Source organism: Chenopodium album, chromosome 20 (genome assembly GCF_948465745.1).
Source record: "Chenopodium album chromosome 20, dcCheAlbu1.1, whole genome shotgun sequence".
NCBI classification, from domain to species: Eukaryota; Viridiplantae; Streptophyta; class Magnoliopsida; order Caryophyllales; family Amaranthaceae; genus Chenopodium; species Chenopodium album.
The window spans coordinates 17,182,745-17,209,508 of NC_137853.1; the positions used below are offsets into that span (position 1 = coordinate 17,182,745).

The window sequence follows — 26,764 nt, forward strand, 5'->3', positions numbered from 1 at the left end:
TTAAATTTACCCTTACCCTTAGTTGAAACTTGAAAGATTTGAAAATTAGTTTGTGAAAAAGACGGCATGTATTATATTTTTGCTCAACTTTCTGTAAATTTTTAAGGAATGTTAAGGTTTGACGAACCAACCCCCTAACACCCCATCTTCAGAGATATAATTAGAAATTGATTTGTCAATATACAACTTTACCTGGCCTAAAGTTGTGCAAAAAATAAAAGCAAATTTTTTAAGGCCATTTCTGCTATATTATCAGCCAGTTTTACATAATAAATTTAGTGCAAATCACTGATTCAATTAGCTGGTCCAGATAACTAATACAGGAAACTATTGAAGTCAGTCGATACATACTATTACAACTAATTGTTGAACAAGGCCATAATCAGTGTGATGTGGATGGTCCATTCTCACCCAAGTACTACACTGCAAAAGAGGGGTCAATACAAAAAAAAAATAACATATACAAAAGACAGTAGAAAAAATGCCTAAATGCATCCTTGATTCCACTAAATACAACATATACATCAGATGTCCATTACAATGTAGTATGAAAAGGCGATTCCGAGCGATGAATCACCAAAGAACTCCTTGCGATAACCATTCATCACAATACACGAAAATCAAAGCCAGCTTCTAGAAGTGAGCTTTCATGAGGAGTTAGTTGGCCCTGGCGAGTTCAAGTCAATCAGAGCAAGCCAATCACCCAATTCCTTTCACCAGTGCTCTAATCTTTTAGTAACAAAATTGGTTAATAGAGTCAATCCTACATTGGCAATGACACAGCCGAATAGTGTGTTGAGCACTGAATCACAAACAGACATCATCGCTAGCAAAAGCTCTTGGTGCAGTCAAGTTTCAAGACTGCCCGCACTAGAAGCCATCTTCACTTGCACATTGGTGAGGAAGTATGTTTTGTTTTCACGTGCTTACATATGGTTTAGAGACATCAGCACCTTCCACGACATCAGATCAATACTATTCAGCAACATGCTTTAGTGACAAAGTATCATCTCTTGGATGAGCTACTTCTACCTGAACTTCAATTTCATCTCCAACCTGAGATCCCACTAAGACCCATGCAGAAGCTTGAAGCCCAACCTACAAACCAACCCAATAAGAAGAAACTAAATCTCCTATAAAGTTTAGCATATTAAATGCATGCACAAGAGCACTCGCCATGAGTGTGCAGACACTCGCACACAATTAAATAAAGGTTTAGCCATCCAAAGAGGTCCAAATGTATAAACTTTACCTATATCCTACATGGAAGACTAGCACAAAATGCAACCTAATTAACCCTTCTTTGGGAGGGGAGGAAACGAAAAGGAGATGATACAAGTTATAAGCCACAACAAACTGCTCTCCAGAGAAGAAAGATAATCAAAAAAATTGAGACTGCATTTTAAGAAAGGCAGGCGTCTGATATCCTATACAAAATGAGCTGCAAATAAAGTAACTAGACCCCAATATCTTGATGCAATTCCTTTACAAGAACTTATAGTCTTTTCCGTGTTTGGGTGGTTATTATTGGGTAATTGGTGGAAAGAAGTAGCTATATTTCTCGGTAGGGATTTTAATATTTGAAAAAATTGTCAAGAATAATCCCAACTTTTGATTATTTTTTAATAATCCCAACTTAATCTTCCTCTACTCCGATAATATTGTAACAATGGACTTTTAGCACTATTTATCACTCTTGTTTGACCATACAATATGAGTTATACGTTAAACAAAATATAGTCATGTGGGATCTTGTTAGATTCGTCTCTTAAAATAGTTTCATAATATCAACTTTTATAATTTTTACTCTTATACAATTATACATATTTAACATATAAAATGTGCTTTGGGATGCGTTATTTTACCCTTGTAATATTAATAGATATCGGCCCAAAACAGTTCCAAGTGACCATTAACTTTTTAAAGAGTTAAATTTTGTTTTTAGGTGTAATGTACACGTGTCACCAAGTGATTGGTCAAAATTGAATTATTATTAATATTAGTATTATTATTATCATCAAATAATTAATTAAAAATATAAAACCACTACCAACTACCATCATCAAGCACCGCCCTAGGCCCTCCCCTCCTCGGCCAGCGCTACCCCCTCCCTCCACTTGCCTGTGCCTAACCCAGTTACCCACGGTTGGTGCCGCCCCTACCCCTCTCCCGGCCATCAGCCCTTCATGCCCTTAAACCACCATCCCCCCACCCAAAAACCCACCTTTCTCCCCCACGTATCAACATTAGCATCATCAAGATTGAATACTGGTGGGATCAAGATTGCTTTGATGATGTTGATGACGATTATCATATTGATGAATTTGATCTCCTTGATTTCAATGACGCCTTCGAACTTCATCCTCCAAAAAGTAATGCTTTTCTATTATTGATTCGATTTTTTTTAAGGTTGGTTGAGGGGAAGGGGGAGGCTGGTTCTAGTTGGTGACCAGCGCCGAGGTGGGTTGGATGTGTGAGGCAATGGGGGTTGCTGCGTTGAACTGTTGAAGACTATGGTTTTTTTTTTCTGTTTTTTTTTATTTTTATAAACCAATTATAGGATGACACGTGTCCGGTCGATGGCCGGTTGAGACTGATTTGGGCGGACGGAATATAAGGTTGGGATTATTAAAAAATAATCGAAAGTTGAGATTATTTTGGGCGGACGGAGCAAAGTTAAGATTATTTTTGGCAATTTTTCCTTTAATATTTGAAAGGGTTTTATTCTTGTTTGGATGATTATCACGGGTAATTGGTGGAAAAAGAAGTAGCTATATTTCTTGGTAGGGATTTCAAGATTTGAAAGGGGGGTTAAGAAAAGGTAAATGGGTGTTAAAGGACATTTATGAAATAAATACATTCTTATGGTTCAAGATGCATTAACTGATGGCATAACATGCAAATCTACACAAAAATATATTATCAAACTTCAATTTACAACCCGCTGTGGCATAACAAGCAAAATTACACAGAAATCTATTATCACCTCAAGTTACAACCCTATACTAAACAGAGTCGTTATTAAGTAACATGTTACACAGTGATAACTATAATGCATAGTTGAGGTGTCACGGTAACATATATACGTGCACGATAAACAGTGCATGCTTCAAGAGATAGAAACTGGTTTAAAATAATTTTTTACAGGATTCAGATGCCAAAGAATCAAAGATAGTTACAGAATGCACCATTCTCTTAGTCTTATTGAAGAGGATTCCTTGTTTTTATTCAGATAAACAATTCAAGTTGCTAAGTTAAACTGCTAAATGTTATATACTCTCCTCCATTTATTTTATTTATTTATTTATTTTTTTTTTTTTTATTTATTTATTTATTTATTTTTTTTGCAACACTTGATGATGCATGGAGATTTAGAAGAGTTTATTTGCTCTTATAATATATTGCGCAAGCAACACAAGTGGCTAATTAATTTATTTTGATAAAAGTACAACGGGGACCGTGAAACAAAGCATGTGAGAGAGAGTAGTTTTTTTTAATTATTTAATTAGGGACCATGAAAGAGAGAAATGGTAAAATATTTTGAGTGGTGATTTAGGGAAGAGAGAGATATAATTAAATATGGTATAATTTACCAAATATAAAAGTGATGCAAATATAAAAAATAACACCCAAAAGTAGCAAGTGATGCACATAAAAAAAAAATAAAAAAATAATAATAATAAAAAATAAAAAAATATAAAAAAAATAGAGGGAATAAAAATTACAGTAAATGGTATTTCTAGATACAATATAGTTTGAGCACTTAATAAATATATATAATCAAGACCTCAAACGCCTCAATTGTCTCTAATAATTTCAAACTCTCAGAATTTGCCAGAAGGAAAATTGATGTCTCACTTTCACTGATCACTCTAATCCATGACCCTTCTAACTTTTATGAAAACCTTATACGTGTGATGAAAGAACTTGACTAGGTACCAGACTAACAGGCAAGAACAAGGATTGCGTATACCTTAATTCCTGTCAAGTAAAATTCCCACCAAAATCTATTCCATAAGATTTTTTTTCCCATCATCAGATTCATCACCCCACCACGACCCCCCACCAATGGTTAGTAATTTTCGATCAAATTTATTGATGAATGTGCTAACATAATTACCTTTTTCCCTTTTTCATACAATTTTAATACAATTTTCCACTGATTGAATATCCTAATACATGACTCCAATTTTCAATCATCATTCTCGCTTTCCAATCATAACATCAATTACCTTGACCCTCTTTTTTTTTCCTTTTTCATTTTTTTTATTTGTTCTGAAAAGTAAAACTATTCAATTTAAAAAACAAAAAACACAAATAAATAAGTAAATAATAAAAAAGAATTATTATTTTACATGTATTTCTCTCGTTAAGGTTCATGTTTCTTAATTTACTCCCCGATTCCAAATGGGAAGAACAAATAAGATTTGAGGGAGTATAACACAACAGTGCAAGCGCATTCAACAAAAAAAGCGTACCTCCACCAAAATCAAGGCTGCGATGCGGTCCTTAATAAATCTAAGAATCAGAGCACGGAATCTTCTTTCCTTTGGCTGCCTTCTTAAATATTCTAGTACCCAATACCGGAGACTACTACTGAAGAGCTTTCTTGCAACTCTATGCTGCATATTAACTATCGATGCTATACCTTCTAGCTGACCTGCTGAAAATGGAGGGGCATCACCCCTAATAAAAGACTTCACCTGAAAAGCAATCAACCCAGTCTAACGTTAAGGAACAAGAACATCTAAAGAGTCTATTTTTCTTTAAAGGCTTGAGGAAACATAAGGCTAATCAAAATTGAAAAGCAACAATAAAGCAACTTCAACAGCATGGAGACCGCAGTTGAACGCAGATGTCATCAAAATCGACAAACGCTTTAAATAAACAAAATGACACCCCATGGTAGATAGTAAATCAGATTCATGACTAGAGAGCACATTTTCCATGTACAAAGAATGTATAGGTTTGGTATGTCTTAATCTAATGTATCGGTCATAATACAGAGCCATCATCTGTTCTACAATAGGATGAATAAGAAAATTAATGAGGGGCAACTCTATCTATTGCTAGGTTGACAGATTAACAATTTTTTAATGGTGGAACAAACGACTCTCATTGTTCTCTTCAGTTAACTTTTACAGATCAGCCCTTCCTAGAGGCGATATGAACCCAACAATAGGTTGTTTATACATCTGTAAATGCTAGATTAACAGATGTTTCAATGGTGAAATAAACAGCTCTCATCTGAGCAATATTCTCTCTAATACGCAATAGATACTTAAATCCTGAACAAGAAAGAAATGCAACACCACTTTTCAAATCAAAAACTTTGGAAGTGTCATATAGATAATAGTGAATCTATGTTTATTAGTATTAAGCAAGTAACATTATGCTGTCTGCATAGGAAATGAAAACAGGCCCAGAAAAAACCATATGATCTATAGATACCTGGACCAAAAAGTGAGGAAATGGCTAAAAAGATACTTCCTCCATTTTTGACACTTGCAACACTTCCTTAAAATGTAAATGTCACTATACTCAACACACTACAATTGGAAAGTTTTTTTGGGTGAAAGTTGTACTATTACCCTTACTTAAAGGTCATGGCCTATTTAACTAAAATCATAACAATCTCTCAATCCCATTTTAAGTGGGTTAAATCATGTGAGGCCCACTTTTCTTAAATACTGTAGTATCAATCTATGCAACTTATTGCAGTGGCCTAATCAGTAATCCCTCAAACTTGACAATGAGAAATTCTGAATCCATTCACAACTCTCCTTAAATTTTCAAAAACATACAATTCACTAAGCATAAACTGCCTTCAACAGGACCCAAGTAATTATGGACTATGGAGCAAACTCTGCCTACACTAAAGTAGCAGACTACTCAAGAGCTTCCTTTTATTTGAAAGTAAATCCCACTAAGATAGTATCTTAAATTCTACAATCAACTCAAAACCTGTAGAATATTCAGCAGCATCTTTAAATTACGAAGATCAGCAACTAAGACAACAATAACATCTACTTAATAGAAGGTATACGTATACCTAATCTTTTGTCTCCACCCTAAGACCCAAATTTAAACCTTCGAACATATCAACTACGGTGAATAAAAGAAGTGACATAAAGATCCCCTTCCATAACCCCTATGACAAAGGACGTCACTTCCTAGGAACACCATTCACCATCAGCTAACACTTACCTCTTTGAATTAAAGAGTCCCAAGTTCCCAACCAATCTAGTCCACAAAAAACAAGTGATTGCCAGTCTTGTTATCATAACAGAGCACGCAAACATTGGGAGAAAGGCTTTTTTATTATGTCTCTTAGCTTGGAATCTGTCATCAATGCTGGATTCATCCAATATATGACAATTTGAGCTACAGACCTTTTATCTTTTTGAAGCCTTAGACTTCCAAAGAAATATGAAAGTAATAAAATTTAAGCATGTAATAAACTGGCTTTAGGAGGGGTAATTTGGGAAGTCTAGTATTATTATTAGGTTTTGGTCATTAGCTTTAGTATAAATAGAGGGAGGGTAGAAAGAAGAAGGTAGGCATAAATTTGGTGTAGTCCTTAGGAGAGTTGTGACCTCAAGTCACTCATTAGAGAGTTGTGAGCTAAACTCACTATAGAGCTTGATAGGCTAAAGCTATCGATTGTGTTAATCGTTATTTATGTTAATTAAAGTCTCAATCTTTCTTCTCTATTTCACCATTCTATAGCTTTCTTCTCTGTTATTGGTTGTGTCTGATCAGTCCATAACAGAGCATTAGGTGTTTCTCGCATACGAAATTACGAACAGCATATGCATTTTAAGGAAAACAAATGCAGAATGACCTCTGTTGCTAGTTGCTACATCACTTTTACCAAGATACCTGGAGCATTAAAGAGGAAGATGCTAGTGGTACATGCTTTAACCTTGATTCATTAGTTTTCCTTTCAAATGCTCATATATGCACAAAGAAGGAACGAATTATTCCTACACTAATACAGGCATTCTATCAGTTCTCCTAAGTCCTAACAAGTTCTAGGCTTCTTGATTAGCTATCACCAAAGGAGAAATTTACATTAAACCGGCATACATGACTTGCTACATCAAAGGAAAGCTAAATTTACCAAAATAAACGTTTTATGAACCAATAATATATCAGAATGACTTAAATTATACATGACGACCTCCAGTTGGGGATATAATCACCACTTAATAGCTTCAATTTTCCACATTAAATAATGGGAGAGCTTTCACTCAACATGAACTATTTGGAACTGTTACAACTGAAAAGTGAGAAAAATAAGCAGTAGCTGATCTAAGGCTAGACAAGACGGATAATAAACAACACAGTGGAATATGTATGACTATTAAAACACTTATTCAATGTCATCAACATCAAGGAAAGAACAAACCTGATAATGGGCAAGAAGATCCATATATCTTCGTATAGGAGATGTAAACTGAACATAGCCAGGAACTCCTAAAACACCATGGCGTATTGGCTTCCTAAAATCATATTCAGCAGCACGCATTGTTTTAACTAAGGCAGCACTCCGAACTGGTCCTTCAGGAAGATGAGAAAATGTAGATACATCTATATTCGACTGAGGCTGTCCTCTATAAGGTAAAGGAATGTTGTTACAAGATCCAAATGTAGCAACAACTTCTCCACAAAGAATCATCATCTCCGAAACTAGGCGCATTGCAGGGTCAGCTTGATTCTCTACATACAGATTGATCTGTGGTTCTGGATCATCAGGATTAGCCACTTTGACACGTGTTTCTATCATTGAGGTGTCAACGGCACCCTGAAAGAGAAAGTGATCCCACAAAGTTTTAAAATCTAAATAGACAACAAGCCACAACAGATAATACAAATATAACTGAAGAGATTCATATGTGTGCCAATAAGATTTTTAAGGCTCGACCAAAGAGAATTGTGATTACAGTTTACAAAATTTGTCATATATCAAGACTTCAAAAGAGCGGATATTCAAGGAAAAAACACAGCTGAATAAACAACAAAACAATTGCAAAGTAAAGTATGCCAGATACAACATGAAGAAACCCAGAAAATGTTACTACACTCTAATTGAGAATTACAAGCTTTAAAAATAATACAGAATACAAAGACGTAACCAGTTTTATACGTCGACAAAGTTCCCACGCGTCATCTATTGTGGTAATTCTACAGGTCCACAAATCTAGTCTTTACAAAATATGTGAGTGAACTACTAGACAAACTCTTTTTAAAGAAAGACTAGTAGAGAAGTTTTGGATGAGAAACCTTAGTCCTGTCATAAACTATTTCTAAAAAAGGAAATTGGACAGATATTTGATAGCACAAGAAATACAAAGAGTCACTATATTGTGGTATACAAACATGTTAAGATAAAAAAATCAGCAGCTAGCAGCCACTACGACTTTTACAAGAAATATATATCTGATTGTGGAAGTTATATCTAACCTGCTGTCTTCGCCAATGCAAACGTAGAGTTGCAGCCTCAGATAGAATCTTTAATTCAGGCTCCTCTTCAAGATTCAAATGTAGGAGCTCTGATGCACTTTCATACGTGAGCATGTAGGTAGGTCTTATAATGGTGTTCTCTACAGAATACTCAGTGATGCTGCAGTAGAAAGGAGCCAAACATCATAATATGCCCATCATGTATGCACAACGCAAGACTAGCTTTGAGTATTCTGATGTACGCACTATGCAAGAATAAAATCACTTTAAATGAAGATTGACGTTCATTTCACAACACATTAGCAGCAAGTGGTGCACTCATTCTTCTGGTGCCACTTGTGTAAGTAGCCAAGTGCCTTTAAAATAGGTTGTTTTCTGAACAGGCAAGAACAAAACCACATGGTGCCCATTTATATTATATCCAACCATTTGTTGCTTAGGCAGTAAAAAGTACAAGAATAATTACATAGAGGTAGAAAGGGTTCTACACCTTTAGTTGATGGTTGCTTGGCATACATTTTGCAAAGGACAGACATTATTCAGTCAAAATCTGATACCATTATGACAGTTAACGAATACTGAAATTGTTTCTAGCTCAGATAATGACAGCTTCATAGATATGAAAATTAGGAATACAAAAGTATCCTTGAAAGTGAGTGTTTGTCAGCTATGCAAAGGAGCACTCTTTGCACGAGATAACATAAACAACCATCTTTTGAGGTTTGATATTCATCCAGTTAAAATTTGTCCCTTTGCTGGCCAAGCTTGGGATGAAGCACAATTGAGTAACGTTCTGGTAAAAAAACATCCTGCACTTTGCTATTGACTTATTTGTCCTTTGTGAAAAGAGTATTATGATGCTGGCATAGTACATTTTGTTTGCTCCAAATTACGAGGCACATAGTAGCTTGCATAATCAACAGAATAGATTATCCTTGAGGACAGTGATGCAGCTTGTGACACTACAATCAGCTCATGGCAGCCCCCCCACCCACTACCAAGCTGGGAACCTCACAGTTTATGGTGAGCAACCAGTGGCTTGGGGGAGATTATCAGAAAAAATTCCGGTGAAGTGGCTATTGCAAATACTTCCTCCGTTTATTTTAAGTTGCTAAACTTTTGTTTTCACGGTATCCTAGACAATTTTTTAAGAGGTGAGAGATAGAGAGAAAAATAAGAGGGACCCATGTGGGTAGAAGAGAGATAGAGAGAAAGAAATGTAAAAAATGGAAAGTGTTGCTACTAATTAACAATTTCCAAAATAGGAAAGTGTAGGAACTAAAAAGAAACGGAGGAAGTATATCATTGATGGTTAAGATCTGGTTATGGCGGAAACAAAGCTTCCTTTTTTTTGGTTCTAATATGGTTCACCAAAGTGGCACTGAAAATTTATCTTGGATAGTAAATGTCTTAATACTTGTTTGGTTAACGTTGAAGTGTGGGAAATAGAAATTCATTGGAATTTGCAAATGGAGTAGCTATTATAAATCACCAACCCACCCCTCCCCCTAGGTTAATTCATGAGATTTTTTTATTTAAACCAAACAAGATTAGAAAACACCTAGGAATTGCAAATGTAAAATAATTTCCCATGAAATGTAACTTCCTATAGGAATTTCTTTCCATGTAAATCAAACAAGCACTAAGATAATTTGTTTAGTTTGAGATTTCTTTTTCTACAACTTTCTATCTAGGACTTCTAGGTGATGTAGTTGTAGAGTTGCTAGTCTGGATAGCAGGTTTATTTTTTGTTTATGGGACCATACTCATAGGTATAATAAAAGAGTTTCACACTCCTTAGCTCATATGCCTCTCTATGAAATTAGTGCTTGGGTGGGTAGATGGGTGTCCTGAATTCCTAGTGTTGTGATGAACATAGTATCAGAAGACAGTTGTACTCTGCAAATAATTGAACAATAACATATCTTCATGCACCAATAATATTCAAAATTAATAAATGAAGTCAAACTAGGAGTTCTACTATGGAAGCAATCCAGTTGATAAGACAAATGATGGAGTTTTATTGGGTAAAGAAAAAGGATCTTCATATGGTCTTTATTGATTTAGAGAAGGCATATGATAAGGTGCCAAGAGAGGTACTTTGGTAGGCAATATTGAAGAAAGGTAATCCACAAAGGTATGTGGATTTGGTTAAGGATATGTAATTGGATGTATCAATAAATGTGAGGACATGTGGAGGGTTGACAAAAGATTTCCCTATTGCAATTGGATTGCATCAAGGGTCTGCATTAAGCCTTTTTCATTTTGCAACGGTTCCGGATGAAGTAACTAGACCAATTCAAAATGAGGTTCCATGGTGTATATTGTTTGCGGATGATATCGTTTTGGTGGATGAAACTAAAGATGGGGTTAATACCAAGTTGGAGCAATGGAGACAAAGGTTGGAATCTAGAGGGTTTAAGCTAAGTCGGAGTAAGACTGAATATTTGGTATGTCGCTTTGGTACTCAGAGGGGGACAAGTGAAGAAGTGGTAAGTTTGGATGGAAAGGAATTGACCATGAGTGAATGTTTTAAGTATCTTGGATCAATCATCAAGATAAATGGTAACATTGACCAAGACGTGGCCCACAGGATTAAGTCGGGGTGGCTTAAATGGAGAGCGGTCACATGACCAGAGTATTCCCTTACAGTTGAAGGGAAAATTCTACTGCCATAAGACCAGTGTTACTCTATGGTGTAGAATGTTTTGCTTCTAAGGAGCACATTAAGAAGATGGTGATTACGGAATTGCACATGTTAATGTGGATGTGCGGAAACACTCTAAAAGATAGAATCAGAAATGAGGTTATTCGTAAGAAAGAAGGGGTGGCAGGCATTGTAGACAAAATAAGGGAAAATCGCCAGCGTTGGTTTGGACATGTAAGACGGAGACCCGAGGGTGCACCAATTCAAAGAGTGGAAGAGTAGAACCATGGAGGGGTTAAACGAGTGACAGGGAGACAAAAAATGACTTGGTTGGAAGGAGTTAGGAAGGATATGAAGTATATGGATTTGCATGAGGATGAAGCATTGGATCGTAAGGGTTGGAGGAAGAAGATTTTTATGCATAACCACACGGAATAATCATATTTGGTTCATGTAGCCGACTCCACTTATGGGATTAAGGCTTTGATTGATAGATTGATCGTACAGTTGTGATTCAAGAAGTGTCACATGGAACAGACTTGTCCATATTTCTAACCCATATGAGAAAAGTGGGCACCCAGAAAGAAAGGGATGTGCATCAACCAATCAACCAAATGGTTACCTGCCATCAGATTGTAGAACAACCGATACTGTCACAGCATTGCACTTGGTCCCTTGTTTTAAGCTCATTCCTTCCATTGCAAGCCTCTCTGGAAACATAGGATACGTAGCTGTAGGAAGAAATATAGTAGTTCCTCTGCTCATGGCCTCTCTGCAGGTTTCAATAAATTAAACGACGTTAAGAAAGATGTTAACATTTACAAGATAAAGTAATATATGGAGGAAAGAGCAAGTAGAATAATATCAATTGGCATGTTACATGGGTGCATGGAATTACTTGTCAAGATTGCTTCCAGGTTGAACCAAGCAGGTTGGATCTGCCACATGTATCCACACTTTGATCCTTCCATCTTGCAATCTTGCCGCACTAAGTGCATCATCAAGCTGCAAATACAAATTTTTTAATAAGATTACAAGGCATTGCAAAGTTCATTCCAAGGTGCCACATGCAAGTTTAGCCTTTAAAAAAGTGTCTTATGACTCATCTGTCAGCTCTGCACCTAGGATGTTCTCTCTAAAGATTCCCAATCTTCCTACGAGTTGTTAGGGGCTTGGGGAAATGACACGTTCAGTCAAACTGCAAGCACTCTGGAAGTCCGATTGTCGGTAGAATAATAAGCTACCATGGAATTCGAATTTTATGTGCTTGTAAACAAATGTCACTAGCCACTATAGAGCTTCATGAATCATAACAATATATGATTGTGGTAAAGGAAGATATAGTGAGGTATAGACCCACAATCAATAGTGAAAAACAACTCCATAAGAGAAGCAACCCAACAGACTGATAAGCAAAATGGTGAAGGGAAGGTGCAGTAGAAGACTTCTGGTAGAGTCCTCCTACAGCAAGCAACTAAAGTAAATGAGATAACGGAAGGAACACCATTACTTATGGAAGCAGAGACAAAGAAAAGTTTATCTAACATCAAGAAAATGCTGACTTCAATAAGTATGTATCATAAACACAAGAAATTGTAAAGGCACTTGCAAAAAATAGATATAGCTTTTCAGCTGACAGAATCTTGAGAATCCCAGTACCTATTCAACAAGCAGGATCTTAAAACTGAGAAAACCTTTTGAAGGGTAATTGGCTGTCATAACTTAGATATTTGCATTAAGTTTTCTCATGGAGAAATGAACAAGAAGATAGAACTGATTGATAATAGAACTGATTGGGATATGAGGAATGACCGAATGAGCAAAAAGAAGATAGATTGATAATAATGTAATCACAAGTTGATGAATATCATAAACACAGTTAGTCTGACCACACACCCATTTACTTAAAAATTTGGGTGTGCTGAAGGAAATAGGGTAGCTATGTAGCACGGAAACATTGCTGACTTTATTGTTCAAGATTTGTGCTTCAAAACGCCAGCAATTTGCAAATGAAACATGTCTGAAGCAACCACCTGGCAAGCGAGACACTCTTCTAATTAAAATATCCAGATCTGAGATTTGAGACATGTTTTGAAATGTGTTGTGTTCATTTCAGCATCAAAATGCCAAAGTAATGAAAGTAGTTTTATAGATGGAAATTTTACAATACTCTGTCTCTCTCCCATCTCGATCACAGTTCAAAGGCCGCCGCCAACAAGTTCTCACCGTCAAAAGCAAGGCATTGCAGAACCTGTGCTTTCTGCTGGCAATTCATTCTTTCTTCAAATTCATTGTATGTGTGTGTGTATGTTAGATGGAGTGTAAGATGGAGATGATTCTATCATATTCAAATTACAATTACCTCATCAGCCTCATCTACATCAATGGCGTAGACCTTCAAATGAGTAAGGTCTTTCCTTCGAATCTGAAAGAAATGTGGTCAAGTAAGTCATAGAGCGCACTGGAACCAGATTTTAAATACATAAAAAAAAAAAATAATAATAAATAATATAAAAAAAAAAAAAAAATTAACCCCCACCCCTCCTCTCTTAAATAGGCCAGCAAGAAGTGAAACTGCTCCCAAAGAAATCGTCACTCAAAGCTATCCCAGAAAAGCTACTACCTAAATACTTTAATTAACCTCTTTGGGCGTAAATACATTATTTGACCTCTTTAGGAAAGGATCATCAAAAATTACCTCATCAATATCACGAGACTCCGACAGCAAGTCTTCAGCAGCCAACACAATTTCTTCTGGGTGATTGGTGCGAATGTTCAGCTTCAACAGATCAAGATTAACATGTACTGGAAAAAAACCAATATCTATGAGAAGATTTAATGCTGATGATGGTGTTTTGGCCAACCCCATGGCTGCAAGAATCTGAAAAGAGATGTTTACAAGTATTAGACATGGCATAGAATACATGTTTTGTTTATGGAGTACAGAGTGCACATAAATGCCAGAAGAATGACTACTCTGCCGCAATAAAGCAGTCCTTCCAATTCTTGCTTGTCCAACTTTGAATATAGTTAAATATAGTCAGATAGGATATTTGACTACAGATTTTGTTGATAGCACCAATTCTCCAGATAAGCTTTATGAGGGAGAAAAGTATAATTTGCAGTAGATTATGAATGACAGATTTTGTTATATCAGCATTCCACAATATCTAAACGGAGAGGAAAGGTTATTTATTGCGGGGTAAAGGAAGTACAACTAAGAACAAGATGTTCAGAAGAGTAAGAGCACATGAATGTTTGAACTAACTAAGTTCCAGATAAATTCTTGGTCCATAATAACAAGCAATTAATCTCAGCAAGAAGTGAACTTCTCTTCGGAAATACACCTATTGCAATCACTATTTCCAAATAAGTTGAAATTTTACTTCCTCTTACAAACGACAAATCTATATATTAGGATAACTTAATACAAAAAAAGGACTGTGTTAATTAGGTGCTTAGGTAAGACAGAACATATTTATTATAATCAATAAGCTCTGACAGTTGTAAGGGATTGTGGAATTTAGCTGTTCTCAAGTAGAACAAATTACCGTCCCAGCTGTTCTCTTTTGGGTATCACTGCAGAATGATTCAACTGCATAAGCAGCTAGAGCCTCAATACGATCACGAATTCTGTCCTCTGAAATCCACGAGGATCTAGGAAGCTTCGCATCCATAGGTCTTGCCTTGGCAGAATATAATAAGTCTATGAACTCCTGTTGTTCCTTTTCAGCAGTCTCCTTGGCAAGCTTCCTCCTCATAAGTTCCTCAACCTAGAATTTCATGGGATAATATTCCATGTAGTAAGCATCAAAAACAAACCAATATAGACAGACGGACAGAAAGCAGTGCATACTGAGGAAATAGATTTTGCAAATAGAGAGTATAGTCAAAGTATGGTCTAATCAGGCAATTAGATCTAATCAGATCAGAAAGAAAAGTTCATCAAATAAGCAAAATTAAGATGAAATAAACACAGCGTCACAGCCTTGCAAGGGCAAGTTTGTTCCTTCACATCAAAGACTAATTACATATTAACTAGAGTGTACCCATGCTCATGCACCGGATATGTGTAGTATATATATTTAAGAGAAGAAAATAGCAAAAGTGGTAGTTATTAAAGGGAAGTTATTGTGTTTTTTTTTTTTTTTATTATTATTTTTAAATAGAGGGCTAGATTTTAATTAAGTGATATGGGTAGTTATGAGTAAAAATGGTGGTTATTGGTTTTTTTTTTTTTCCAAAAAAAAAATAATAATAATAAATAAATAAATAAATAAAAGGGCTAGAATTGCAAGGATGGGAATTTGGAGTGCTGTGAATGAACGTTGGGAAAAAAAAACTCTTAAATTATATATAAGATGACCCGTGACAATGTGAAGTTTAACAAGATACCAAGGTCAAACAATAGAGAAGGTGCAAAAACCAACACTAATCCTAGATAAGGTGAAAACTCCCAGCCAGTATCATGCACCAGCACAAAAAGCGTATATAAAGAAGATAAATTTAAATCTCAATTGTAGCACTTCCAGTCCAAATCATTATGAAAAAATATTATTAAAATTATAGAGCCAAGCTAGACTCACGGGGGAAGTATACAGGAGGGAAAAAGGCCAAACAACCTAAAAAGGATACAGAATCTAGAGCAAAAAGATGAATCAAATGGTTTACCTGATCAGTAGACCGAGGAGTGTAAACAGAACAATAACCTTTACTCTCCAGCACAGAGAAGTAGATTTCATCCTTTGACAGCAAGAGATGAGCGCAATAGCTCTCAAGTGGTTCAGCAATTCCATAAATCATCTGTATAATGAGCTCACATAGTCAACAGCAACTATAAATCAGAACTATGAAGCAGAGAAATGTAGTACCTCTGCCAACTCCTCTGGAGTCACTGGTTTATTTGTCTCAAGCAGCTCAGCCCAGGCAAGCTCAAGCAGAGATGAATCCTGCATCAATTAACATATATGATCAATTAGTTTTTTAGGTCCAAAAAAACAAAGACACTGTACTCATGGTGATTCAATACAGGACCAGACTAACCAAGTTATCCTGAGCTTTCTGCATAAACTCTGAAATTTGAGTATGGTCAAAATTCTCAACACCAGGAACAACATAAGTTATCTGCTGCGGTTTTATAGAGCACGATGTACCATTCTGCTTGAAATTAGGGGGAAATGAGTGAAGAACCAATAATAAAGGAAGGATAAATCAATTGACCCTGAAAACAAGTATACAATAAATTTTTCTTGCTTTAGAAGCCAAAAAAGATATATGCTCAAACTTTTAAAGGTTTTAAAAATATTCTTCATGTATATAAACCTGATCTGACACCATCCAGTTCTTCTTCCCATCAGGTTTCTGAGCAACTGCTAGCAAAACTCTTTCGGAATCCTTTTTAAACTCCAACAGCAAGCCGCCTCGAAGTCCCTGCTTTTCAAGCTTGTCTTTAAGAAGCTCTCCACTGCTCGTTAAAACCAACCTCCAAAGAGAAGAGCCTAATCAATTGGGAGCTAGACCCTTTCTTTGATCATAGCTAAATGAGTAAATAAAAATTGTGCAAGAGATCATTAACTGTCACTCAAAATGAAAAAATCTAGGTGTGAACAAATATGCTAACGTTGCCGCATCCCATCACCCCCAATCAACCCTTGTTCTCTTCAGCGGTTACTTTGCCCTTTTTTCATGATTAACTTAAGGAGACTTCTTGGGTTTTGGTCAAAGATTACTGAACTACACATAAATGTGCCCATTCTGTATTCTAATTGAAGGTTCCTCCAAAACACTCAACAAGTCCAAAGACTCCAAACTAAATTAGAAACCTCAAGGATTATATGGTAGAAGTTTCACTGAAATGCCACCAAGTAGTTATTTAAGTACAAAATCGGCCAAAATAATGACTAACTAAAGTTTCTCCACAGTTTAAAGCAGAATACTTGTGTGACTTGCTCCCATGTTCTATGTGGATTTTGGTTCGTGATTTGGCACACATCAATGCAAGATAGATTATATGGTTGTGTATGGTTTGTATTTCTTTTCGACCAAGGTTGCTTTGAAGGGTGCAAAGGAGTGCTTTTATGTGCCATTACATGAGTTAGCATAATTTGTGTAGAAGAATTGCTTAAAAGTCTCCAAGAATCTATCAGTTCACTTGCTTTGGAGACTAAAGTCAAATTTGGAAAGTTAGAGCCAGTAAAGGAGTTTAACACATCTACTAAGACACAGAATAATACTATGGCTAACCTTTTACATGAATATAAGAGATTAGTCACTGAAGATGATGGAAAACACCGAATGGCCCAAATATGATGAAGAGCATAATTATGGTAAAAACAATACATCACTTGATGATTGTGAGATATATTTTGATGATCATACAGGTTGATCTTCTAAAGGAGGAATTGGATAGCACATCACCCACTCACTTTTTACAAAGTTTTCCAGAAACTAAAGTCTACAATAAGTGAGTTGAACTTTCGGAAATGGGAGTATATATTAAGAAAAAAAATCTAAAATCCTGGACTTTGTCATCTGAACGGGACTTCCCTGTATAGGCCTACGGGATAATCTTCCTTACTGGCAAAATTGGCAGATTATAGACTTTTCATGACAGGTAAATAAAAAGGCATGGCAATATTTGCCATCCATAATTCCATAGTCCAATCAATACACAAACGCTAACAAACAGGCACCACTAAACAGATGCTAATAAACTTCTCAACTCTCAAACCGACACAAAAAACCTCTCTTTCAACCGTCTGAAGGTTCACTAAATCCACTACTCACAACTGCATCCCTCAACACTGCGATAGGTCCTCTTTTCCCTTATCTAACAGATATGCTACAATAATACTCAGACACCACCTCTACAACTAGACACAGCATATGAGTCCAAATAGAACCGAGCTAGTAAACAAAATCACCCATGGTTCAGTAAGTTACATCGTTTCACTCAAGTTGCTCCCAATCACTCAAATTAATACTACAATCATTCAAAGCAACTTAATTCTTAATAAATTTTGCATCCTCCAATTTCTTTTGATTATGTTCTTTAACTCAAAATGGTGGCTTACCAACTCAATGTAATTTCATCCTTTCGTTCCATATCAACACCACTAGCACAACATATCAGTAAGCAACTAACCAAACAAATCAAATATCATCAAAGGATAAACCTGATTCAGGTACAACAGTCAATAAATTCAATGAAACACAATTCCACCAAAACTCCAAGCAGCAGAAACTTATCTCACAATATCTTAATCAAATTCTCCAAATTTTTCAACAAAAACAACAACTGTTGAGAATAAAAATAATATGAAATACAAACATACTACCTGTTCGAAGCTCGAATTCGTCTTGTCCTACGCCTTTCCTGAAGCTCCTCCAATACACTATCGACCAAACTATGAACCGCAAAAACCCCAAATTTTCCGCCATAACCATTGAATTGAAGCTGAAAACGGCAATTAGACGAAATGAACCCTAATTTAGAGCGAGTCTGAGGTCGCAATTGATGAAAACAACACAGCAAAGAGGAGAGAGAAGGGGAAGAACAAGCGGATGGTCGAATGATAGCGCAGCCATTGACAGCACGAACCGCCATCATTCTCTCTTACTACGGCAAGAATGTTAGAGAGATGAATAGTTCATGTGGATTGTAAAGGGAAAACAAGCACAAATGTAATGAAGAGATGGAAATGAGTTGCAAAAATGGTGGTCTGAGAGTTACTCTTAATGGGAGTCCGAGTTTATGGGCCGGAGCTTATAGATGGAAGTTGTTGATAAACGCGGGTAAGATAAACTGTGCACGGCTCTTTTTTTTTTTTTTTTTTTTATTCACATTATACTGTATTATTTTTTTGAATACCCGGATACATTATACGCAAAAGAAAGTTACTTAAAGTGAAATGTTGGTGGTTATTAGTATCCCCTGAAAAAAATACAAAAACTAAAATTAAAAAATAATGAGATGAATACGGTAGTTATTGGTGTTTATAAAAAATTAAATTTTTACTTGTATATAATTTAAGAGACACTTTTCTAACATTTAATCACTGCACTTCAAATCATATTACAAAAATAAATAAATATTATCATACTAATAATAAAAAATTTGATATATATGATAAATATATTCCGTGCTTTAGCACGGCTACACGCTAGTTAAAAAAAATAAAAAAATAAAAAAAAAATTGACCAATAGAATTTGAGGATTGGGGAATTGGGAGATTGTGGTGAATTGACTCTACAATTATATAATATATACTAGAGTGTATCCGTGCTGACGCACGGTATTTACGTAACATGTATGTTTTGAAAAAAAAAAAAACAATAGGAGATGTGAAAGTTATAATAAAAAAAAAAATAGAGAAGGGGTAGTTATTATATTGGAACTTATAGGTAAAATAAAATAAAACAAAGCCAATGCATGAGATTTGAGAATTTGGCTTTTGGAAGATTGTGGTTAATTGACTCTGCAATTATATAAACTAGAGTGTATCCGTGCAAAATGCACGGAATATATATTTTATAGAAAGATAGTATTACAAAGATCTAATAACAATAATATATTTTAAATACATGAAGTTGTTTGTGATATAGTAACTGACTCTTTTATGTGGTTGGGTACTCCACGTACGGTGTACCTAGCTATTATAGAAGTTGCTTTATCAGTGTTATAGGTGTTACACTGTCAATGTTATAGGGGTTACCCGTTCAGTGTTATTATTGTTATCTCGCTAATGTTATAAGGGTTATGTGTTTTTTGTTATAGAGGTTACTCCAGTTTGCTTGCCGCAAAAATATATATATATATATATATATATATATATATATATATAACGTGTTGTCACATAAAAAACATTATGTATGTATCTTTTGTTTCGATGATTTTTGAATTAATAATAAGGTAGTTAATTGATTTTAAAAATATAATAAACAATTGGAATAATTTTTAAAGAGGAAAACAGTGGAACTTATGGTAGCGATATTACTATTAAAAAAAAAAGTAAACATAATTTTGGAAAAAAATGTGCAATTATTGTAATATTGGTGTTTTTAAAAAGAAAATGGATAATATAATAAAATACTACATTGGTAGTTTTTTTGGGTAGTGTGTGTTATTAAGAAAAATAATAGTGGAAGTTTTTTTGGAGGGTTCTTTATTTTTAAAATGATAGGTGGAAGTTATTTGGAGGGGCACAAAAAAAAAAAAAAAAAAAAAAAAAAAGGGAGTGAATGAGAATTGAGAGATTGGGTTTTGGAGTGTTGTGGTGAAAAGTTGTAAAAATGACTCTTAAATTATATATTAGATATAAATAAAGTGTACCCGTGCTCATGCACGGGATTTATGTAGTACTACCTCCGGTTTTTATTAGTTGACACGTTTTGATTTAGCACTATTCACACACTCCCCTTTTACCATGTTTTGTGACTTATAGGTAATGAAAAATATAGTCATGTGGGGTCTTATTAGATTCGTCATGGTATATATTTTTAAAATATCAACATTTTATAATTTTTACTTATCGGTAACTAAATATATTAACGTTTTGATTTGTGCATTGGCAAACGTGACTAAAGTTACGTGGCAACTAAAAAGAAACGGAGGAAGTATATATATATATATATTATAGAGGAAAAAAATAAGTGATAGTTATTAAAGGGTGTTTATTGTTTTTTTTTTTAATTTTTTTTTAGGAAATTTTGATTTTTAACACCACAAAAAACCACAAAAATGGTTTTTAACACTACAAAAAAAAAAGTTTTTATTTTAACGCCACTTAAAATTCACAAAATTGGAAATCACCAATTAACTCATCTTTGGATGAAATCCGTTAGGTAGGTCCCATATAATACACTTGTCACAATTGTGTTGGCTAAAATAAGATTTTTTTTTTATAAAAAAAAACAAACCCTAAAACTAATTCAGCCACCCTACCACCACCAGACCACCACTAGGTCCACCACCGACACCCCACTACCACCAGCACTCACAACCACAGCCCATAGGCACCCTCTTCCCCACGCTATCTGCGCAGCCCCCGCCCCCAATTTTACCTCCGGCGTACCGAAAACCACCTCCCGCAGCCAGACCGACCAACACCCATTGTATCCCAAACGACCAAACTACCCCAAAATGGCTATGAAATTAGCCACTAACGGTCGAAATCGGCCGGTTTTGGGGTTGAGTGGTCGGTTTCGACCCTAAACTGGCCGATTTCGGCCATTAGTGGTTGATTTCGTGGCCTCTTTTAGGGAATTGAAGGTCGGGTTTAGGGTCGGTTATAGGGCTGTCGGTCAGGCTAGGGTTGCGGGAAAGGGTCGGGGGAAGGTTTTTCGGTGGTCGGGGGCCACGCTGGTTGGGTGGGGGAAGGTTTTCGGTGGTCGGTCAGGCTAGGGTTGCGGGAAAGGGTCAGGGGGGAGGTTTGCCGGGGCGGCGGCCGCTCTGGTTGGGTGGGGGAAAGGCTGCCTGTGGTGGTGGTAGGGTGGCTGGGCTTTTGTTTTTTTTAAAATTATTATTTTTTTGTTTTTTATTTTAAATTTTAGCCAACTATATTGAGACACGTGGCATTGTGACCCTACTTAACGGATTCCATCCAAAAATCCGTTAAGTGGTGGTAAAAACAAAATTTGGAGGTTTTTGGTGGTGTTAAATTAAAAGTTTTTTTTTGTAGTGTTAAAAACCATTTTTGTGTGTTTTTGTGGTGTTAAAAATCAAAATTTCTTTTTTTTTAATAGAGGAATTGAGTGATATGGGTAGTTATGAGTAAAATGGTGGTTATTGGTTATTTTTTTCCAAAATAGAAAAAAAAATAAGAAGGGCTAGAATTGCAAGAATGAGAATTTGGAGCAATTGGTGGTTCGTACACCTGAGTGTACCATGCGCATGGTACACCTAGATTAAAGCGGAATGAACACCGTTTATAGTTATAAAGAACATCATGAATTTATAAAAGAACATATCACTGAAATATAAAGAACATAGTAATTTCTGATAAATGGTATTTAAAAAAAGGTAAAAGATAATTAGTAATTGAGTTCGTTTTACCAAAAATTTAATGTCAAATCATTTTAAATTACTTAGAAATCAAGAATTTCGCTATCCAAAATTATTTTCACCCAAATATAACTCAAAATTTCATCTTTAAATTTCAAAATTTAAAATTCAAAATTTAAAAACATAATATCAAATAAAAAGAGCATACTTAATTTATATACCTTAAAGTGTTATATAATATATGTATTAGTGGATGCCCATTATATCCTTAGGATTATTCAGGAATATTCTAGATACTATTATTCCCAAACCTTAGTTGAATCTCATGTATAAATATATGTATACTCCCACATATTATTGAATAATAAGAAGGCAATTTTGTTTTTTACCACCTCACAAAAACACGAAAATCTCTTTTACCACCTCCCAAAAAAAAAGTATTACTTTACCACCTCATAAAAAACACGAAAATAGGTTTTACCACCACTTAACTGATTCGTTTCGGAATCCGTTAAGTGGGCCCATAAAGCCACGTGTCGTGTTATTATTTGCCAAAAAAGAAAAAAATTAAAAAAAAAAGAAAAAAAAAATAAAAAAAATAAAAAAAACCTAAAACTACTCAGCCACCACCACAGCGCCACCACCCGACCCACGACTGCCCACCCCCCCGAACCTACCACCGGCGGTGTGGCTCCACCCTTCCCTCTCCCAACCCACCTGAACGCCCCCTTCCCTCTCCCGCAACCGCAATCGACCCAAAAACCACCAACCCACAACCCTTAATGACCATGAATCCCCCCAAAACTGCCACGATTTCGGCCACTTCCACAAATGGCCGAAATCGACCGTATTAGGGAAGGAGGGTTTTGGGTTTGGTGGTTTTTGGGGGTGTTACGGTTGCGGGAAAGGGAGGGGGAGGGTTCAGGTGGGTTGGGGCTGGTGGTGCGACGCGGGTGGTGGTTTCGGGGAGTGCTGTGGTGAGTTGGGGGGAAGGCGGCGGTGGCGCGGGGGTGGCGCTGTGGTGGTGGCTGGAGTAGTTTTAGGTTTTTTTTGTTTTTTTAATATCTTTTTTTTTTAACAAATAAAATGCTGACACGTGTTACCGTGGGCCACACTTAACAGAATTCTTGGATAGAAACCGGTAATTGGTGGTAAAACCTATATTCGTGTTTTTTTATGAGGTGGTAAAGTAATAGTTTTTTTTTGGGAGGTGGTAAAATAGATTTTCGTGTTTTTGTGAGGTGGTAAAAAACAAAATTTCCTAATAAGAATATCGATCTATTCTCTCCTCTACTTTCTCCTCTTTTTCTTTAATTTTATAACACGTTATCAGCACCAAATCTAACCAATTGAGCAATTTGACGAAATCAACCCAAGAAGGATCTCACGAAAGAAGGATCTCAGTAACAACATAACTCTTTTCTGTTATAAAGGGTAACGCTACGTTCCTATTCTCTTGCCCACAAACTTATTATATTAAGTCTGCTATTGTACTGTGTTACTCTAACGAAATTAATCATGGGTGTATTACACTTGTTATTTGATTGATAACTTACATGTTTAAAAAGAAGTATGAATATGATGTTTTAGTATGGAAATTAAATATGCTATTCAATTTATTTCAGCTAATTTATCCTATTTGAATATATATACTTTTGATGAAGGAAATCAATTTGATTAGACGATCGTACTTTCATTATCAATTTCCATTGCATTCTTTGATTAGATTATCATAGTATGTTTATTTAGAATTAATTATTTGATAATGTTAATTATAGATTCACATCGATTTTTCGGAATTCAATTATCACCACTTTGTTGAATAGGACGATTTAGAATCCTACGTACCTACCTTTTTTTTAAGTGAAATTTCAGGTTTTACCGAAATTTCGCATTACTAAACAGTGATTGTTAATTCAATTTTGTTATGATCGAATTTCACCCTATATGAACTCGTGCGTGATTCATATGCATTTTGTCAAGTATTGATTAATTATGTTTAATTATATGTATACTTTAGTTGGATGGTTTATCTCTGTGTCAATTTTCTTATATATTATGTATAGCCTATGGACTATAATTAATAATACAGTAAGCTGATATAATGAATTGGAGCAAATTAAGTAAATTTGACGGTGGAGTGGTAGATTTGCAAATTTATACCTCCACCACATGCTTGATTTAATTTAGTTTTTATTGATGTCGAGTTGTTAATGTACATAAACTACAACTTAATTTATTTTATAACCTGCTGGCATGAAATGCTGCTAATTTTTTTGACAGCTAATGAGTAGTATGTTAAGAGTATACCAATACTTTTGTTTGGTATGAGTGGTCAATTGGTCATGTATAAATTCCTAATAATCTTTATATTAAGTCACTAATAGAATGTTATGTTACCTACCTGTAAGTACTTTTTCTTATAATTGGTATTTTTTATATATAATAAGTTATGTCCAATCTTACAAAAGTAGAATTTATTAGTCTTGATATCATCGGGATATATTATTTGTCTTATACGTTGTGTGCTAAAATACACTTAGATGTATCAGTACTTGGAAATAATACCACCAAAGAATATATTTCATAAATAGGATAGCAGCCTATTCTATGACCATATGTTCGTTTAAGGGAATTAAAGTTTGGGGCCTAATCTATTTGAAGAATGATCTACTTGTAATTCTTTGAAGCTTAGAAAGTTACTTATACTTTTATGATTGTGATTATTTATATACACATGATGTCATTTTTATTGGCCACATGAATGTTTATTCAACCTAATTTCATGCTAGCTAGCACTTGTTAGAAAATGAATTTGACAGCAATTATTTATTGTGTTAATTAGATGGGAAATGAGTTCATTGATGATTTATAATAAAGATGTCCATTTTATGAGATATAAATGATTTTTCTATGAAATAGAGAAAACAAGTAGTGAACTACTAGTCACTTGTAAGTCAATACTCTATAGTTGCATACTCTTTTAAATCTATTCGACTATAAGTTCTAGATCTTATTAGTTAAGTTTATAATTTATGAAGCATATGTTAAATACAGATTGTGTAATTTCATTTGATTAAATGTGATTTTATAAACACAAAGTTATGAGATTGATTATACAAAAGTTTTAGAATAGTATTTTAGATATTGAACTTTGGGTCAAAATTGATGATACATAAATTACTAGAATTACTCAATCCCAGAAGTGAATAAGTCTTGTATGATTTGAAAGAATCATGTTTGCACGATGTTTTTGTTACTAAAAATCATTGAAAAGTTCAATTAGAATTGCAAACATGATTATATATATATATATAAATATATAATCTATTTGACCTAGAAATAATGTGTTCCTATATACACAATGTCATGTGAAAATATAACGAATTTGTATAGTTTATATACTATTGTCTTTTGTTTGGATATCCAAGATACCAAACTCTAGCTGAATATTGATAAATAACTAGATATATTCATTCCCAGAAGTGAATGAGAAATTGCATACTCTAGCTTGCATGATTTTTTTTTTTATTATATATAGAAAAGTTCATAAGATAAAATTACAAACATGAGTACATATTATCTTTATGAGCAAGAGATTGAATATGCATGACATTGTGAGCAACTCACTTGATAAATATATTTATTATGCCCATACTTATGAGATATTCCAAATTCAAATGAATGCAAGAGGAACACTTGGCTTGATACATGACATTGCCAAAATTATTTCTGGCTTAAAAGACGCAATAGAATTAAGTAAAGGTTGTTGCACGATTAGTTTTATGCACCCATATGCAAGGATTAGGGGGGAGATATTATCCATTCCGTAAAATTATGTAATCCTTGCACATAAACAATAAAATACATTGATGGTCGTTTGATACGTACATTAACTTTATATTAATATTTATTTGATAGAAGTGGCCAAACGATAATTAAATCTTTAGTAGATACCATCTTGGAGATAGATATAAACAATTGTACTGTCATTGACTATATACTAGTTGTAAATGCTCCCATTAAAATTTATGTCCCGAAAGGACAATATCAGTTGGTAATCAACCAAGGAGACGCCTGAAGCGTGGTAGATTAATAGATACCTATAGATAATATGAATTTTTGAAAAAGAAAGGAGCAACTGTAGACGACAATAATGACAGATTTGATGAAGTGATAAACTTCATTAGATCACTAGAAGCATAATGTTTAGTAAAACTGAAATTTACCATATTTATATAAAAGACTCCAGAAGAGTATGAAATGTCCAACAATATTAGCATGTATCAAGATTATACTTAATACTCTATCAGAGCGTAATTAAGTTATTATTATCGATCAAGTATTAGTTGATTGTCTTGCCAAGTGCATAAAGATATGCATATTATTGTTCTTATATCACATTATATTCATGGCCATGCATAAAATACATTTGATAAGGTGATCACAGAATTGGAAAACTGACCACATATAGTTTAAATAAAAAGTGATTGAATGTTAAAATTAAATAGGCCATCCGGGTTCAATAAATACCCGTTATGAGAACCTGAAGTTTCATTCATTTGATATGAAAGAAATAATGTGCTGATGCTCTCTCAATGTTAGATATATGAAATGAATTGAATGGCAAGACATAACATTGAGATTGA

At 34.8% G+C, this 26,764-nt stretch overlaps 1 protein-coding gene and 1 long non-coding RNA gene across 3 annotated transcripts; both read right to left on the reverse strand.

Annotated features, from left to right (window-relative positions):
• Positions 1 to 289: 289 nt before the first annotated feature.
• Positions 290 to 18,765, reverse strand: LOC145597319 (ribonuclease II, chloroplastic/mitochondrial-like). 2 transcript variants are annotated; one of them, XM_081653456.1, is made up of 14 exons: positions 18,451 to 18,765; positions 16,436 to 16,577; positions 16,157 to 16,270; positions 15,985 to 16,062; positions 15,785 to 15,916; positions 14,665 to 14,886; positions 13,812 to 13,994; positions 13,476 to 13,538; positions 12,012 to 12,118; positions 11,736 to 11,885; positions 8,467 to 8,626; positions 7,412 to 7,807; positions 4,479 to 4,703; positions 290 to 1,098 (listed from the first exon to the last, which is right to left on the reverse strand). In XM_081653456.1, the coding sequence occupies exons 1-14, from the start codon at positions 18,720 to 18,722 to the stop codon at positions 976 to 978; spliced, it is 2,367 nt and encodes a 788-aa protein (XP_081509582.1). In that variant the 5' UTR covers positions 18,723 to 18,765; the 3' UTR covers positions 290 to 975. The 2 variants fall into 2 exon arrangements, with proteins under 2 accessions (XP_081509582.1, XP_081509581.1); XM_081653455.1 differs by having other exon boundaries at positions 16,436 to 16,595.
• LOC145597320 (uncharacterized) lies at positions 12,460 to 13,469 on the reverse strand. Its single transcript, XR_014103318.1, has 3 exons — positions 13,279 to 13,469; positions 12,773 to 13,146; positions 12,460 to 12,574 (listed from the first exon to the last, which is right to left on the reverse strand). It is a non-coding gene; the product is annotated as an uncharacterized LOC145597320 (long non-coding RNA).
• Positions 18,766 to 26,764: the final 7,999 nt, after the last annotated feature.

Bases quoted from the DNA above. Each gene is read 5' to 3' on its own strand.
- LOC145597319 (XM_081653455.1), bottom strand. From the start codon at position 18,722: ATGATGGCGGTTCGTGCTGTCAATGGCTGCGCTATCATTCGACCATCC. The intron at 15,917-15,984 runs GTACTACATTTC...CTCATTATACAG, and splicing joins CTCCAGAGGAGTTGGCAGAG to ATGATTTATGGAATTGCTGA. The intron at 12,119-13,475 runs GTAATTGTAATT...TTGTATTTGCAG, and splicing joins ATGTAGATGAGGCTGATGAG to CTTGATGATGCACTTAGTGC.